The 17,328-nt window shown below is 42.9% G+C and overlaps 1 protein-coding gene across 1 annotated transcript in view; it reads left to right on the top strand.

Annotated features, from left to right (window-relative positions):
* The window catches only part of LOC121560310 (voltage-dependent T-type calcium channel subunit alpha-1H-like), a 208,075-nt gene that overhangs the window by 59,416 nt on the left and 131,331 nt on the right, over positions 1-17,328 (top strand). Inside the window, 1 exon segment of the mRNA XM_045216064.1 lies at positions 5,067-5,153. Within this exon segment, the coding sequence (XP_045071999.1) occupies positions 5,067-5,153 (87 nt within the window).

The raw sequence follows: 17,328 nt of genomic DNA, 5'->3' as shown, positions 1-17,328 counted from the left end.
TGATCTATACCTGGGTTTTAGATATTGGGAGGATATTACATATAGTTAGACTGATCTGATCTATACCTGGGTTTTAGATATTGGATGATATTACATATAGTTAGACTGATCTGATCTATACCTGGGTTTTAGATATTGGATGATATTACATATAGTTAGACTGATCTGATCTATACCTGGGTTTTAGATATTGGATGATATTACATATAGTTAGACTGATCTGATCTATACCTGGGTTTTAGATATTGGGAGGATATTACATATAGTTAGACTGATCTGATCTATACCTGGGTTTTAGATATTGGGATGATATTACATATAGTTAGACTGATCTGATCTATACCTGGGTTTTAGATATTGGATGATATTACATATAGTTAGACTGATCTGATCTATACCTGGGTTTTAGATATTGGATGATATTACATATAGTTAGACTGATCTGATCTATACCTGGGTTTTAGATATTGGGATGATATTACATATAGTTAGACTGATCTGATCTATACCTGGGTTTTATATATTGGATGATATTACATATAGTTAGACTGATCTGATCTATACCTGGGTTTTAGATATTGGATGATATTACATATAGTTAGACTGATCTGATCTATACCTGGGTTTTAGATATTGGGATGATATTACATATAGTTAGACTGATCTGATCTATACCTGGGTTTTAGATATTGGAGGATATTACATATAGTTAGACTGATCTGATCTATACCTGGGTTTTAGATATTGGATGATATTACATATAGTTAGACTGATCTGATCTATACCTGGGTTTTAGATATTGGAGGATATTACATATAGTTGGAGCTGATCTGATCTATACCTGGGTTTTAGATATTGGGATGATATTACATATAGTTAGACTGATCTGATCTATACCTGGGTTTTAGATATTGGATGATATTACATATAGTTAGACTGATCTGATCTATACCTGGGTTTTAGATATTGGATGATATTACATATAGTTAGACTGATCTGATCTATACCTGGGTTTTAGATATTGGATGATATTACATATAGTTAGACTGATCTGATCTATACCTGGGTTTTAGATATTGGGATGATATTACATATAGTTAGACTGATCTGATCTATACCTGGGTTTTAGATATTGGATGATATTACATATAGTTAGACTGATCTGATCTATACCTGGGTTTTAGATATTGGATGATATTACATATAGTTAGACTGATCTGATCTATACCTGGGTTTTAGATATTGGATGATATTACATATAGTTAGACTGATCTGATCTATACCTGGGTTTTAGATATTGGGATGATATTACATATAGTTAGACTGATCTGATCTATACCTGGGTTTTAGATATTGGGAGGATATTACATATAGTTAGACTGATCTGATCTATACCTGGGTTTTAGATATTGGGATGATATTACATATAGTTAGACTGATCTGATCTATACCTGGGTTTTAGATATTGGGATGATATTACATATAGTTAGACTGATCTGATCTATACCTGGGTTTTAGATATTGGGATGATATTACATATAGTTAGACTGATCTGATCTATACCTGGGTTTTAGATATTGGATGATATTACATATAGTTAGACTGATCTGATCTATACCTGGGTTTTAGATATTGGATGATATTACATATAGTTAGACTGATCTGATCTATACCTGGGTTTTAGATATTGGATGATATTACATATAGTTAGACTGATCTGATCTATACCTGGGTTTTAGATATTGGATGATATTACATATAGTTAGACTGATCTGATCTATACCTGGGTTTTAGATATTGGGATGATATTACATATAGTTAGACTGATCTGATCTATACCTGGGTTTTAGATATTGGGAGGATATTACATATAGTTAGACTGATCTGATCTATACCTGGGTTTTAGATATTGGGATGATATTACATATAGTTAGACTGATCTGATCTATACCTGGGTTTTAGATATTGGATGATATTACATATAGTTAGGACTGATCTGATCTATACCTGGGTTTTAGATATTGGAGGATATTACATATAGTTAGACTGATCTGATCTATACCTGGGTTTTAGATATTGGATGATATTACATATAGTTAGACTGATCTGATCTATACCTGGGTTTTAGATATTGGAGGATATTACATATAGTTAGACTGATCTGATCTATACCTGGGTTTTAGATATTGGAGGATATTACATATAGTTAGACTGATCTGATCTATACCTGGGTTTTAGATATTGGATGATATTACATATAGTTAGACTGATCTGATCTATACCTGGGTTTTAGATATTGGATGATATTACATATAGTTAGACTGATCTGATCTATACCTGGGTTTTAGATATTGGGAGGATATTACATATAGTTAGACTGATCTGATCTATACCTGGGTTTTAGATATTGGATGATATTACATATAGTTAGACTGATCTGATCTATACCTGGGTTTTAGATATTGGGATGATATTACATATAGTTAGACTGATCTGATCTATACCTGGGTTTTAGATATTGGATGATATTACATATAGTTAGACTGATCTGATCTATACCTGGGTTTTAGATATTGGGATGATATTACATATAGTTAGACTGATCTGATCTATACCTGGGTTTTAGATATTGGATGATATTACATATAGTTAGACTGATCTGATCTATACCTGGGTTTTAGATATTGGAGGATATTACATATAGTTAGACTGATCTGATCTATACCTGGGTTTTAGATATTGGATGATATTACATATAGTTAGACTGATCTGATCTATACCTGGGTTTTAGATATTGGATGATATTACATATAGTTAGACTGATCTGATCTATACCTGGGTTTTAGATATTGGATGATATTACATATAGTTAGACTGATCTGATCTATACCTGGGTTTTAGATATTGGGATGATATTACATATAGTTAGACTGATCTGATCTATACCTGGGTTTTAGATATTGGATGATATTACATATAGTTAGACTGATCTGATCTATACCTGGGTTTTAGATATTGGGATGATATTACATATAGTTAGACTGATCTGATCTATACCTGGGTTTTAGATATTGGATGATATTACATATAGTTAGACTGATCTGATCTATACCTGGGTTTTAGATATTGGGATGATATTACATATAGTTAGACTGATCTGATCTATACCTGGGTTTTAGATATTGGGATGATATTACATATAGTTAGACTGATCTGATCTATACCTGGGTTTTAGATATTGGATGATATTACATATAGTTAGACTGATCTGATCTATACCTGGGTTTTAGATATTGGGATGATATTACATATAGTTAGACTGATCTGATCTATACCTGGGTTTTAGATATTGGGATGATATTACATATAGTTAGACTGATCTGATCTATACCTGGGTTTTAGATATTGGGATGATATTACATATAGTTAGACTGATCTGATCTATACCTGGGTTTTAGATATTGGGATGATATTACATATAGTTAGACTGATCTGATCTATACCTGGGTTTTAGATATTGGGATGATATTACATATAGTTAGGGACTGATCTGATCTATACCTGGGTTTTAGATATTGGGATGATATTACATATAGTTAGACTGATCTGATCTATACCTGGGTTTTAGATATTGGATGATATTACATATAGTTAGACTGATCTGATCTATACCTGGGTTTTAGATATTGGGATGATATTACATATAGTTAGGACTGATCTGATCTATACCTGGGTTTTAGATATTGGGATGATATTACATATAGTTAGACTGATCTGATCTATACCTGGGTTTTAGATATTGGATGATATTACATATAGTTAGACTGATCTGATCTATACCTGGGTTTTAGATATTGGATGATATTACATATAGTTAGACTGATCTGATCTATACCTGGGTTTTAGATATTGGGATGATATTACATATAGTTAGACTGATCTGATCTATACCTGGGTTTTAGATATTGGATGATATTACATATAGTTAGACTGATCTGATCTATACCTGGGTTTTAGATATTGGGATGATATTACATATAGTTAGACTGATCTGATCTATACCTGGGTTTTAGATATTGGATGATATTACATATAGTTAGACTGATCTGATCTATACCTGGGTTTTAGATATTGGAGGATATTACATATAGTTAGACTGATCTGATCTATACCTGGGTTTTAGATATTGGGATGATATTACATATAGTTAGACTGATCTGATCTATACCTGGGTTTTAGATATTGGATGATATTACATATAGTTAGACTGATCTGATCTATACCTGGGTTTTAGATATTGGGAGGATATTACATATAGTTAGACTGATCTGATCTATACCTGGGTTTTAGATATTGGGATGATATTACATATAGTTAGACTGATCTGATCTATACCTGGGTTTTAGATATTGGATGATATTACATATAGTTAGACTGATCTGATCTATACCTGGGTTTTAGATATTGGGATGATATTACATATAGTTAGACTGATCTGATCTATACCTGGGTTTTAGATATTGGGATGATATTACATATAGTTAGACTGATCTGATCTATACCTGGGTTTTAGATATTGGGAGGATATTACATATAGTTAGACTGATCTGATCTATACCTGGGTTTTAGATATTGGATGATATTACATATAGTTAGACTGATCTGATCTATACCTGGGTTTTAGATATTGGGAGGATATTACATATAGTTAGACTGATCTGATCTATACCTGGGTTTTAGATATTGGGATGATATTACATATAGTTAGACTGATCTGATCTATACCTGGGTTTTAGATATTGGATGATATTACATATAGTTAGACTGATCTGATCTATACCTGGGTTTTAGATATTGGATGATATTACATGTTATGTTTATCTTTCTGCATGCATGTGAGAAATGCGCCTTACAAATTAAGTGAATTATTATTATTATTATTATTATTATTATTATTATTATTATTATTATTATTATTATTATTATATGTACTGAGATGTTCAAATAAACCCTGCACCCTAAACCCTGCTCCCTAACCCCTACCCCCTGCACCCTAACCCCTCTAGGTGGTGAGCAGTAAATACTTCAACAGAGGGATCATGATCTCAATCCTCATCAACACTCTCAGTATGGGGATAGAGTTTCACCAACAGGTATTGGGGACGGGGGGACGGGGGGAGACGGGGGGGACGGGTGGGGTTCTTAGTGTGTGTGTTCTTTGTGTGTGTGTGTGTTCTTTGTGTGTGTGTAATCAGAAGATGTGTGTTTGTGTGTGTGTGTAATCAGAAGTTGTGTGTTTGTGTGTGTGTGTGTGTAATCAGAAGTTGTGTGTTTGTGTGTGTGTGTGTGGAATCAGAAGTTGTGTGGGTAATCATGTGATTTTATGGACGGATTAACAAGCTCCTAATCAACACCCTGATGAGGCTAGCAGCTGTACCCTCAGAGTGTGTGTTCTCAGTGTGTATGCTGGTGTGTGTTATGTGTGTGTGTGTGTGTGTGTGTGTGTTCTCAGTGTGTATGCTGGTGTGTTCTGTGTGTGTGTGTGTGTGTGTGTGTGTGTTCTCAGTACGTTTGTGTACGTGTGTTCTGTGTCGGTGATGGGCTCTTTTCCCATGTGTGTGTGTGAGGCGGGGGGGTTACAGGGGCTTGAGGTGTTAATTAAAGTGTGACCCTCAGTGTGAGAGGAGGGGATGGAGTGTGTGTGTGTTCATGCATATTCTCGGTGCGTCTGTGTTTTCCTAGTGTCGGCGTCAGCAGTCTGACCCCATAGAAACGGTTCAGCATGATGCCGGTAGGAGACAGTATCTGTTCTGACCTCTACTCACCCTATAGACTGGAGAATTACAACTAGCCTAGAACCCAAATCCTCATCACCAAACTGACCCTATAGACTGGAGAATTACAACTAGCCTAGAACCCAAATCCTCATCACCAAACTGACCCTATAGACTGAGAATTACAACTAGCCTAGAACCCAAATCCTCATCACCAACTGGCCCTATAGACTGGAGAATTACAACTAGCCTAGAACCCAAATCCTCATCACCAACTGGCCCTATAGACTGGAGAATTACAACTAGCCTAGAACCCAAATCCTCATCACCAACTGGCCCTATAGACTGGAGAATTACAACTAGCCTAGAACCCAAATCCTCATCACCAAACTGACCCTATAGACTGAGAATTACAACTAGCCTAGAACCCAAATCCTCATCACCAACTGGCCCTATAGACTGGAGAATTACAACTAGCCCAGAACCCAAATCCTCCTCACCAACTGGCCCTATAGACTGGAGAATTACAACTAGCCTAGAACCCAAATCCTCATCACCAACTGGCCCTATAGACTGGAGAATTACAACTAGCCTAGAACCCAAATCCATAGTATATATGAACTATATAGTAATAATATATATATTAGTAATAATATATATAGTAACTATATATAGAACTATATAGTAGTACTGGCCACACTGCAGACACTATAACCCAGACACAGTATACTGTCTCCTACTGGCCACACTGCAGTACTACTATAACCCAGACACAGTATACTGTCTCCTACTGGCCACACTGCAGTACTACTATAACCCAGACACAGTATACTGTCTCCTACTGGCCACACTGCAGTACTACTATAACCCAGACACAGTATACTGTCTCCTACTGGCCACACTGCAGTACTACTATAACCCAGACACAGTATACTGTCTCCTACTGGCCACACTGCGGTACCACTATAACCCAGACACAGTATACTGTCTCCTACTGGCCACACTGCAGTACCACTATAACCCAGACACAGTATACTGTCTCCTACTGGCCACACTGCAGTACTACTATAACCCAGACACAGTATACTGTCTCCTACTGGCCACACTGCAGTACCACTATAACCCAGACACAGTATACTGTCTCCTACTGGCCACACTGCAGTACCACTATAACCCAGACACAGTATACTGTCTCCTACTGGCCACACTGCAGACATATAACCCAGACACAGTATACTGTCTCCTACTGGCCACACTGCAGTACCACTATAACCCAGACACAGTACACTGTCTCCTACTGGCCACACTGCAGTACTACTATAACCCAGACACAGTATACTGTCTCCTACTGGCCACACTGCGGTACTACTATAACCCAGACACAGTATACTGTCTCCTACTGGCCACACTGCGGTACCACTATAACCCAGACACAGTATACTGTCTCCTACTGGCCACACTGCAGTACCACTATAACCCAGACACAGTATACTGTCTCCTACTGGGCCACACTGCAGTACTACTATAACCCAGACACAGTATACTGTCTCCTACTGGCCACACTGCAGTACTACTATAACCTAGACACAGTATACTGTCTCCTACTGGCCACACTGCAGTACCACTATAACCCAGACACAGTATACTGTCTCCTACTGGCCACACTGCAGTACCACTATAACCCAGACACAGTATACTGTCTCCTACTGGCCACACTGCAGTACTACTATAACCCAGACACAGTATACTGTCTCCTACTGGCCACACTGCGGTACTACTATAACCCAGACACAGTATACTGTCTCCTACTGGCCACACTGCAGTACCACTATAACCCAGACACAGTATACTGTCTCCTACTGGCCACACTGCAGTACTACTATAACCCAGACACAGTATACTGTCTCCTACTGGCCACACTGCAGTACTACTATAACCCAGACACAGTATACTGTCTCCTACTGGCCACACTGCAGACATATAACCCAGACACAGTATACTGCCTCCTACTGGCCACACTGCGGTACCACTATAACCCAGACACAGTATACTGTCTCCTACTGGCCACACTGCAGTACTACTATAACCCAGACACAGTATACTGTCTCCTACTGGCCACACTGCGGACTACTATAACCCAGACACAGTATACTGTCTCCTACTGGCCACACTGCAGTACCACTATAACCCAGACACAGTATACTGTCTCCTACTGGCCACACTGCAGTACCACTATAACCCAGACACAGTATACTGTCTCCTACTGGCCACACTGCGGTACTACTATAACCCAGACACAGTATACTGTCTCCTACTGGCCACACTGCAGTACCACTATAACCCAGACACAGTATACTGTCTCCTACTGGCCACACTGCAGTACTACTATAACCCAGACACAGTATACTGTCTCCTACTGGCCACACTGCAGTACTACTATAACCCAGACACAGTATACTGTCTCCTACTGGCCACACTGCAGTACTACTATAACCCAGACACAGTATACTGTCTCCTACTGGCCACACTGCAGTACTACTATAACCCAGACACAGTATACTGTCTCCTACTGGCCACACTGCAGTACTACTATAACCCAGACACAGTATACTGTCTCCTACTGGCCACACTGCAGTACTACTATAACCCAGACACAGTATACTGTCTCCTACTGGCCACACTGCGGTACTACTATAACCCAGACACAGTATACTGTCTCCTACTGGCCACACTGCAGTACTACTATAACCCAGACACAGTATACTGTCTCCTACTGGCCACACTGCAGTACTACTATAACCCAGACACAGTATACTGTCTCCTACTGGCCACACTGCAGTACTACTATAACCCAGACACAGTATACTGTCTCCTACTGGCCACACTGCAGTACTACTATAACCCAGACACAGTATACTGTCTCCTACTGGCCACACTGCAGTACCACTATAACCCAGACACAGTATACTGTCTCCTACTGGCCACACTGCAGTACTACTATAACCCAGACACAGTATACTGTCTCCTACTGGCCACACTGCAGTACTACTATAACCCAGACACAGTATACTGTCTCCTACTGGCCACACTGCAGTACTACTATAACCCAGACACAGTATACTGTCTCCTACTGGCCACACTGCAGTACTACTATAACCCAGACACAGTATACTGTCTCCTACTGGCCACACTGCAGTACTGCTATAACCCAGACACAGTATACTGTCTCCTACTGGCCACACTGCAGTACTGCTATAACCCAGACACAGTATACTGTCTCCTACTGGCCACACTGCAGTACTGCTATAACCCAGACACAGTATACTGTCTCCTACTGGCCACACTGCAGTACTACTATAACCCAGACACAGTATACTGTCTCCTACTGGCCACACTGCGGTACTACTATAACCCAGACACAGTATACTGTCTCCTACTGGCCACACTGCAGTACCACTATAACCCAGACACAGTATACTGTCTCCTACTGGCCACACTGCAGTACTACTATAACCCAGACACAGTATACTGTCTCCTACTGGCCACACTGCAGTACTACTATAACCCAGACACAGTATACTGTCTCCTACTGGCCACACTGCAGTACCACTATAACCCAGACACAGTATACTGTCTCCTACTGGCCACACTGCAGTACTACTATAACCCAGACACAGTATACTGTCTCCTACTGGCCACACTGCAGTACTACTATAACCCAGACACAGTATACTGTCTCCTACTGGCCACACTGCAGTACTACTATAACCCAGACACAGTATACTGTCTCCTACTGGCCACACTGCAGTACTACTATAACCCAGACACAGTATACTGTCTCCTACTGGCCACACTGCAGTACTACTATAACCCAGACACAGTATACTGTCTCCTACTGGCCACACTGCAGTACTGCTATAACCCAGACACAGTATACTGTCTCCTACTGGCCACACTGCAGTACTACTATAACCCAGACACAGTATACTGTCTCCTACTGGCCACACTGCGGTACTGCTATAACCCAGACACAGTATACTGTCTCCTACTGGCCACACTGCAGTACTGCTATAACCCAGACACAGTATACTGTCTCCTACTGGCCACACTGCGGTACTACTATAACCCTGACACAGTATACTGTCTCCTACTGGCCACACTGCGGTACCACTATAACCCAGACACAGTATACTGTCTCCTACTGGCCACACTGCAGACATATAACCCAGACACAGTATACTGTCTCCTACTGGCCACACTGCAGTACTACTATAACCCAGACACAGTATACTGTCTCCTACTGGCCACACTGCAGTACTACTATAACCCAGACACAGTATACTGTCTCCTACTGGCCACACTGCAGTACTACTATAACCCAGACACAGTATACTGTCTCCTACTGGCCACACTGCAGTACCACTATAACCCAGACACAGTATACTGTCTCCTACTGGCCACACTGCAGTACTACTATAACCCAGACACAGTATACTGTCTCCTACTGGCCACACTGCAGTACCACTATAACCCAGACACAGTATACTGTCTCCTACTGGCCACACTGCAGTACTACTATAACCCAGACACAGTATACTGTCTCCTACTGGCCACACTGCAGTACTACTATAACCCAGACACAGTATACTGTCTCCACTGGCCACACTGCAGTACTACTATAACCCAGACACAGTATACTGTCTCCTACTGGCCACACTGCAGTACTACTATAACCCAGACACAGTATACTGTCTCCTACTGGCCACACTGCAGTACTACTATAACCCAGACACAGTATACTGTCTCCTACTGGCCACACTGCAGTACTACTATAACCCAGACACAGTATACTGTCTCCTACTGGCCACACTGCAGTACTACTATAACCCAGACACAGTATACTGTCTCCTACTGGCCACACTGCAGTACTACTATAACCCAGACACAGTATACTGTCTCCTACTGGCCACACTGCAGTACTACTATAACCCAGACACAGTATACTGTCTCCTACTGGCCACACTGCAGTACTACTATAACCCAGACACAGTATACTGTCTCCTACTGGCCACACTGCAGTACTACTATAACCCAGACACAGTATACTGTCTCCTACTGGCCACACTGCAGTACTACTATAACCCAGACACAGTATACTGTCTCCTACTGGCCACACTGCAGTACTACTATAACCCAGACACAGTATACTGTCTCCTACTGGCCACACTGCAGTACTACTATAACCCAGACACAGTATACTGTCTCCTACTGGCCACACTGCAGTACTACTATAACCCAGACACAGTATACTGTCTCCTACTGGCCACACTGCAGTACTACTATAACCCAGACACAGTATACTGTCTCCTACTGGCCACACTGCAGTACTACTATAACCCAGACACAGTATACTGTCTCCTACTGGCCACACTGCAGTACCACTATAACCCAGACACAGTATACTGTCTCCTACTGGCCACACTGCAGTACTACTATAACCCAGACACAGTATACTGTCTCCTACTGGCCACACTGCAGTACTACTATAACCCAGACACAGTATACTGTCTCCTACTGGCCACACTGCAGTACCACTATAACCCAGACACAGTATACTGTCTCCTACTGGCCACACTGCAGTACTACTATAACCCAGACACAGTATACTGTCTCCTACTGGCCACACTGCAGTACTACTATAACCCAGACACAGTATACTGTCTCCTACTGGCCACACTGCAGTACTACTATAACCCAGACACAGTATACTGTCTCCTACTGGCCACACTGCAGTACTACTATAACCCAGACACAGTATACTGTCTCCTACTGGCCACACTGCAGTACTACTATAACCCAGACACAGTATACTGTCTCCTACTGGCCACACTGCAGTACTACTATAACCCAGACACAGTATACTGTCTCCTACTGGCCACACTGCAGTACCACTATAACCCAGACACAGTATACTGTCTCCTACTGGCCACACTGCAGTACTACTATAACCCAGACACAGTATACTGTCTCCTACTGGCCACACTGCAGTACTACTATAACCCAGACACAGTATACTGTCTCCTACTGGCCACACTGCAGTACCACTATAACCCAGACACAGTATACTGTCTCCTACTGGCCACACTGCAGTACTACTATAACCCAGACACAGTATACTGTCTCCTACTGGCCACACTGCAGACTACTATAACCCAGACACAGTATACTGTCTCCTACTGGCCACACTGCAGTACCACTATAACCCAGACACAGTATACTGTCTCCTACTGGCCACACTGCAGTACTACTATAACCCAGACACAGTATACTGTCTCCTACTGGCCACACTGCAGTACCACTATAACCCAGACACAGTATACTGTCTCCTACTGGCCACACTGCAGTACTACTATAACCCAGACACAGTATACTGTCTCCTACTGGCCACACTGCAGACATATAACCCAGACACAGTATACTGTCTCCTACTGGCCACACTGCGGTACCACTATAACCCAGACACAGTATACTGTCTCCTACTGGCCACACTGCAGTACTACTATAACCCAGACACAGTATACTGTCTCCTACTGGCCACACTGCAGTACTACTATAACCCAGACACAGTATACTGTCTCCTACTGGCCACACTGCAGTACTACTATAACCCAGACACAGTATACTGTCTCCTACTGGCCACACTGCAGTACTACTATAACCCAGACACAGTATACTGTCTCCTACTGGCCACACTGCAGTACTACTATAACCCAGACACAGTATACTGTCTCCTACTGGCCACACTGCAGTACCACTATAACCCAGACACAGTATACTGTCTCCTACTGGCCACACTGCAGTACCACTATAACCCAGACACAGTATACTGTCTCCTACTGGCCACACTGCAGTACTACTATAACCCAGACACAGTATACTGTCTCCTACTGGCCACACTGCAGTACTACTATAACCCAGACACAGTATACTGTCTCCTACTGGCCACACTGCAGACATATAACCCAGACACAGTATACTGTCTCCTACTGGCCACACTGCAGTACTACTATAACCCAGACACAGTATACTGTCTCCTACTGGCCACACTGCAGACATATAACCCAGACACAGTATACTGTCTCCTACTGGCCACACTGCAGTACCACTATAACCCAGACACAGTATACTGTCTCCTACTGGCCACACTGCAGTACTACTATAACCCAGACACAGTATACTGTCTCCTACTGGCCACACTGCAGTACCACTATAACCCAGACACAGTATACTGTCTCCTACTGGCCACACTGCAGTACTACTATAACCCAGACACAGTATACTGTCTCCTACTGGCCACACTGCAGACATATAACCCAGACACAGTATACTGCCTCCTACTGGCCACACTGCGGTACCACTATAACCCAGACACAGTATACTGTCTCCTACTGGCCACACTGCAGTACTACTATAACCCAGACACAGTATACTGTCTCCTACTGGCCACACTGCAGTACTACTATAACCCAGACACAGTATACTGTCTCCTACTGGCCACACTGCAGTACTACTATAACCCAGACACAGTATACTGTCTCCTACTGGCCACACTGCAGTACTACTATAACCCAGACACAGTATACTGTCTCCTACTGGCCACACTGCAGACATATAACCCAGACACAGTATACTGTCTCCTACTGGCCACACTGCGGTACTACTATAACCCAGACACAGTATACTGTCTCCTACTGGCCACACTGCAGTACTACTATAACCCAGACACAGTATACTGTCTCCTACTGGCCACACTGCGGTACTACTATAACCCAGACACCGTATACTGTCTCCTACTGGCCACACTGCAGTACTACTATAACCCAGACACAGTATACTGTCTCCAACTGGCCACACTGCGGTACTACTATAACCCAGACACAGTATACTGTCTCCTACTGGCTACACTGCAGACATATAACCCAGACACAGTATACTGTCTCCTACTGGCCACACTGCAGACATATAACCCAGACACAGTATACTGTCTCCTACTGGCCACACTGCAGTACTACTATAACCCAGACACAGTATACTGTCTCCTACTGGCCACACTGCAGACATATAACCCAGACACAGTATACTGTCTCCTACTGGCCACACTGCAGTACTACTATAACCCAGACACAGTATACTGTCTCCTACTGGCCACACTGCAGACATATAACCCAGACACAGTATACTGTCTCCTACTGGCCACACTGCAGACATATAACCCAGACACAGTATACTGTCTCCTACTGGCCACACTGCAGTACTACTATAACCCAGACACAGTATACTGTCTCCTACTGGCCACACTGCAGTACCACTATAACCCAGACACAGTATACTGTCTCCTACTGGCCACACTGCAGTACTACTATAACCCAGACACAGTATACTGTCTCCTACTGGCCACACTGCAGTACTACTATAACCCAGACACAGTATACTGTCTCCTACTGGCCACACTGCAGTACTACTATAACCCAGACACAGTATACTGTCTCCTACTGGCCACACTGCAGTACTACTATAACCCAGACACAGTATACTGTCTCCTACTGGCCACACTGCAGTACTACTATAACCCAGACACAGTATACTGTCTCCTACTGGCCACACTGCAGTACACTATAACCCAGACACAGTATACTGTCTCCTACTGGCCACACTGCAGTACTACTATAACCCAGACACAGTATACTGTCTCCTACTGGCCACACTGCAGTACTACTATAACCCAGACACAGTATACTGTCTCCTACTGGCCACACTGCAGTACCACTATAACCCAGACACAGTATACTGTCTCCTACTGGCCACACTGCAGTACTACTATAACCCAGACACAGTATACTGTCTCCTACTGGCCACACTGCAGTACTACTATAACCCAGACACAGTATACTGTCTCCTACTGGCCACACTGCAGTACTACTATAACCCAGACACAGTATACTGTCTCCTACTGGCCACACTGCAGTACTACTATAACCCAGACACAGTATACTGTCTCCTACTGGCCACACTGCAGTACTACTATAACCCAGACACAGTATACTGTCTCCTACTGGCCACACTGCAGTACTACTATAACCCAGACACAGTATACTGTCTCCTACTGGCCACACTGCAGTACCACTATAACCCAGACACAGTATACTGTCTCCTACTGGCCACACTGCAGTACTACTATAACCCAGACACAGTATACTGTCTCCTACTGGCCACACTGCAGTACTACTATAACCCAGACACAGTATACTGTCTCCTACTGGCCACACTGCAGTACTACTATAACCCAGACACAGTATACTGTCTCCTACTGGCCACACTGCAGTACTACTATAACCCAGACACAGTATACTGTCTCCTACTGGCCACACTGCAGTACTACTATAACCCAGACACAGTATACTGTCTCCTACTGGCCACACTGCAGTACTACTATAACCCAGACACAGTATACTGTCTCCTACTGGCCACACTGCAGTACTACTATAACCCAGACACAGTATACTGTCTCCTACTGGCCACACTGCAGTACTACTATAACCCAGACACAGTATACTGTCTCCTACTGGCCACACTGCGGTACCACTATAACCCAGACACAGTATACTGTCTCCTACTGGCCACACTGCAGTACTACTATAACCCAGACACAGTATACTGTCTCCTACTGGCCACACTGCAGTACTACTATAACCCAGACACAGTATACTGTCTCCTACTGGCCACACTGCAGTACTACTATAACCCAGACACAGTATACTGTCTCCTACTGGCCACACTGCAGTACACTATAACCCAGACACAGTATACTGTCTCCTACTGGCCACACTGCAGTACACTATAACCCAGACACAGTATACTGTCTCCTACTGGCCACACTGCAGTACTACTATAACCCAGACACAGTATACTGTCTCCTACTGGCCACACTGCAGTACTACTATAACCCAGACACAGTATACTGTCTCCTACTGGCCACACTGCAGTACTACTATAACTCAGACACAGTATACTGTCTCCTACTGGCCACACTGCAGTACTACTATAACCCAGACACAGTATACTGTCTCCTACTGGCCACACTGCAGTACTACTATAACCCAGACACAGTATACTGTCTCCTACTGGCCACACTGCAGTACTACTATAACCCAGACACAGTATACTGTCTCCTACTGGCCACACTGCAGTACTACTATAACCCAGACACAGTATACTGTCTCCTACTGGCCACACTGCAGTACTACTATAACCCAGACACAGTATACTGTCTCCTACTGGCCACACTGCAGTACTACTATAACCCAGACACAGTATACTGTCCCCTACTGGCCACACTGCAGTACTACTATAACCCAGACACAGTATACTGTCTCCTACTGGCCACACTGCAGTACTACTATAACCCAGACACAGTATACTGTCTCCTACTGGCCACACTGCAGTACCACTATAACCCAGACACAGTATACTGTCTCCTACTGGCCACACTGCAGTACCACTATAACCCAGACACAGTATACTGTCTCCTACTGGCCACACTGCAGACATATAACCCAGACACAGTATACTGTCTCCTACTGGCCACACTGCAGTACTACTATAACCCAGACACAGTATACTGTCTCCTACTGGCCACACTGCAGTACTACTATAACCCAGACACAGTATACTGTCTCCTACTGGCCACACTGCAGTACTACTATAACCCAGACACAGTATACTGTCTCCTACTGGCCACACTGCAGTACCACTATAACCCAGACACAGTATACTGTCTCCTACTGGCCACACTGCAGTACTACTATAACCCAGACACAGTATACTGTCTCCTACTGGCCACACTGCAGTACTACTATAACCCAGACACAGTATACTGTCTCCTACTGGCCACACTGCAGTACTACTATAACCCAGACACAGTATACTGTCTCCTACTGGCCACACTGCAGTACTACTATAACCCAGACACAGTATACTGTCTCCTACTGGCCACACTGCAGTACCACTATAACCCAGACACAGTATACTGTCTCCTACTGGCCACACTGCAGTACCACTATAACCCAGACACAGTATACTGTCTCCTACTGGCCACACTGCAGTACTACTATAACCCAGACACAGTATACTGTCTCCTACTGGCCACACTGCAGTACTACTATAACCCAGACACAGTATACTGTCTCCTACTGGCCACACTGCAGTACTACTATAACCCAGACACAGTATACTGTCTCCTACTGGCCACACTGCAGTACCACTATAACCCAGACACAGTATACTGTCTCCTACTGGCCACACTGCAGTACACTATAACCCAGACACAGTATACTGTCTCCTACTGGCCACACTGCAGTACTACTATAACCCAGACACAGTATACTGTCTCCTACTGGCCACACTGCAGTACTACTATAACCCAGACACAGTATACTGTCTCCTACTGGCCACACTGCAGTACTACTATAACCCAGACACAGTATACTGTCTCCTA

The sequence above is a fragment of the Coregonus clupeaformis genome, unplaced genomic scaffold, assembly GCF_020615455.1.
Source record: "Coregonus clupeaformis isolate EN_2021a unplaced genomic scaffold, ASM2061545v1 scaf0591, whole genome shotgun sequence".
Taxonomy (NCBI): Eukaryota; Metazoa; Chordata; class Actinopteri; order Salmoniformes; family Salmonidae; genus Coregonus; species Coregonus clupeaformis.
This window is presented reverse-complemented; position numbering and strand designations above follow the sequence as displayed.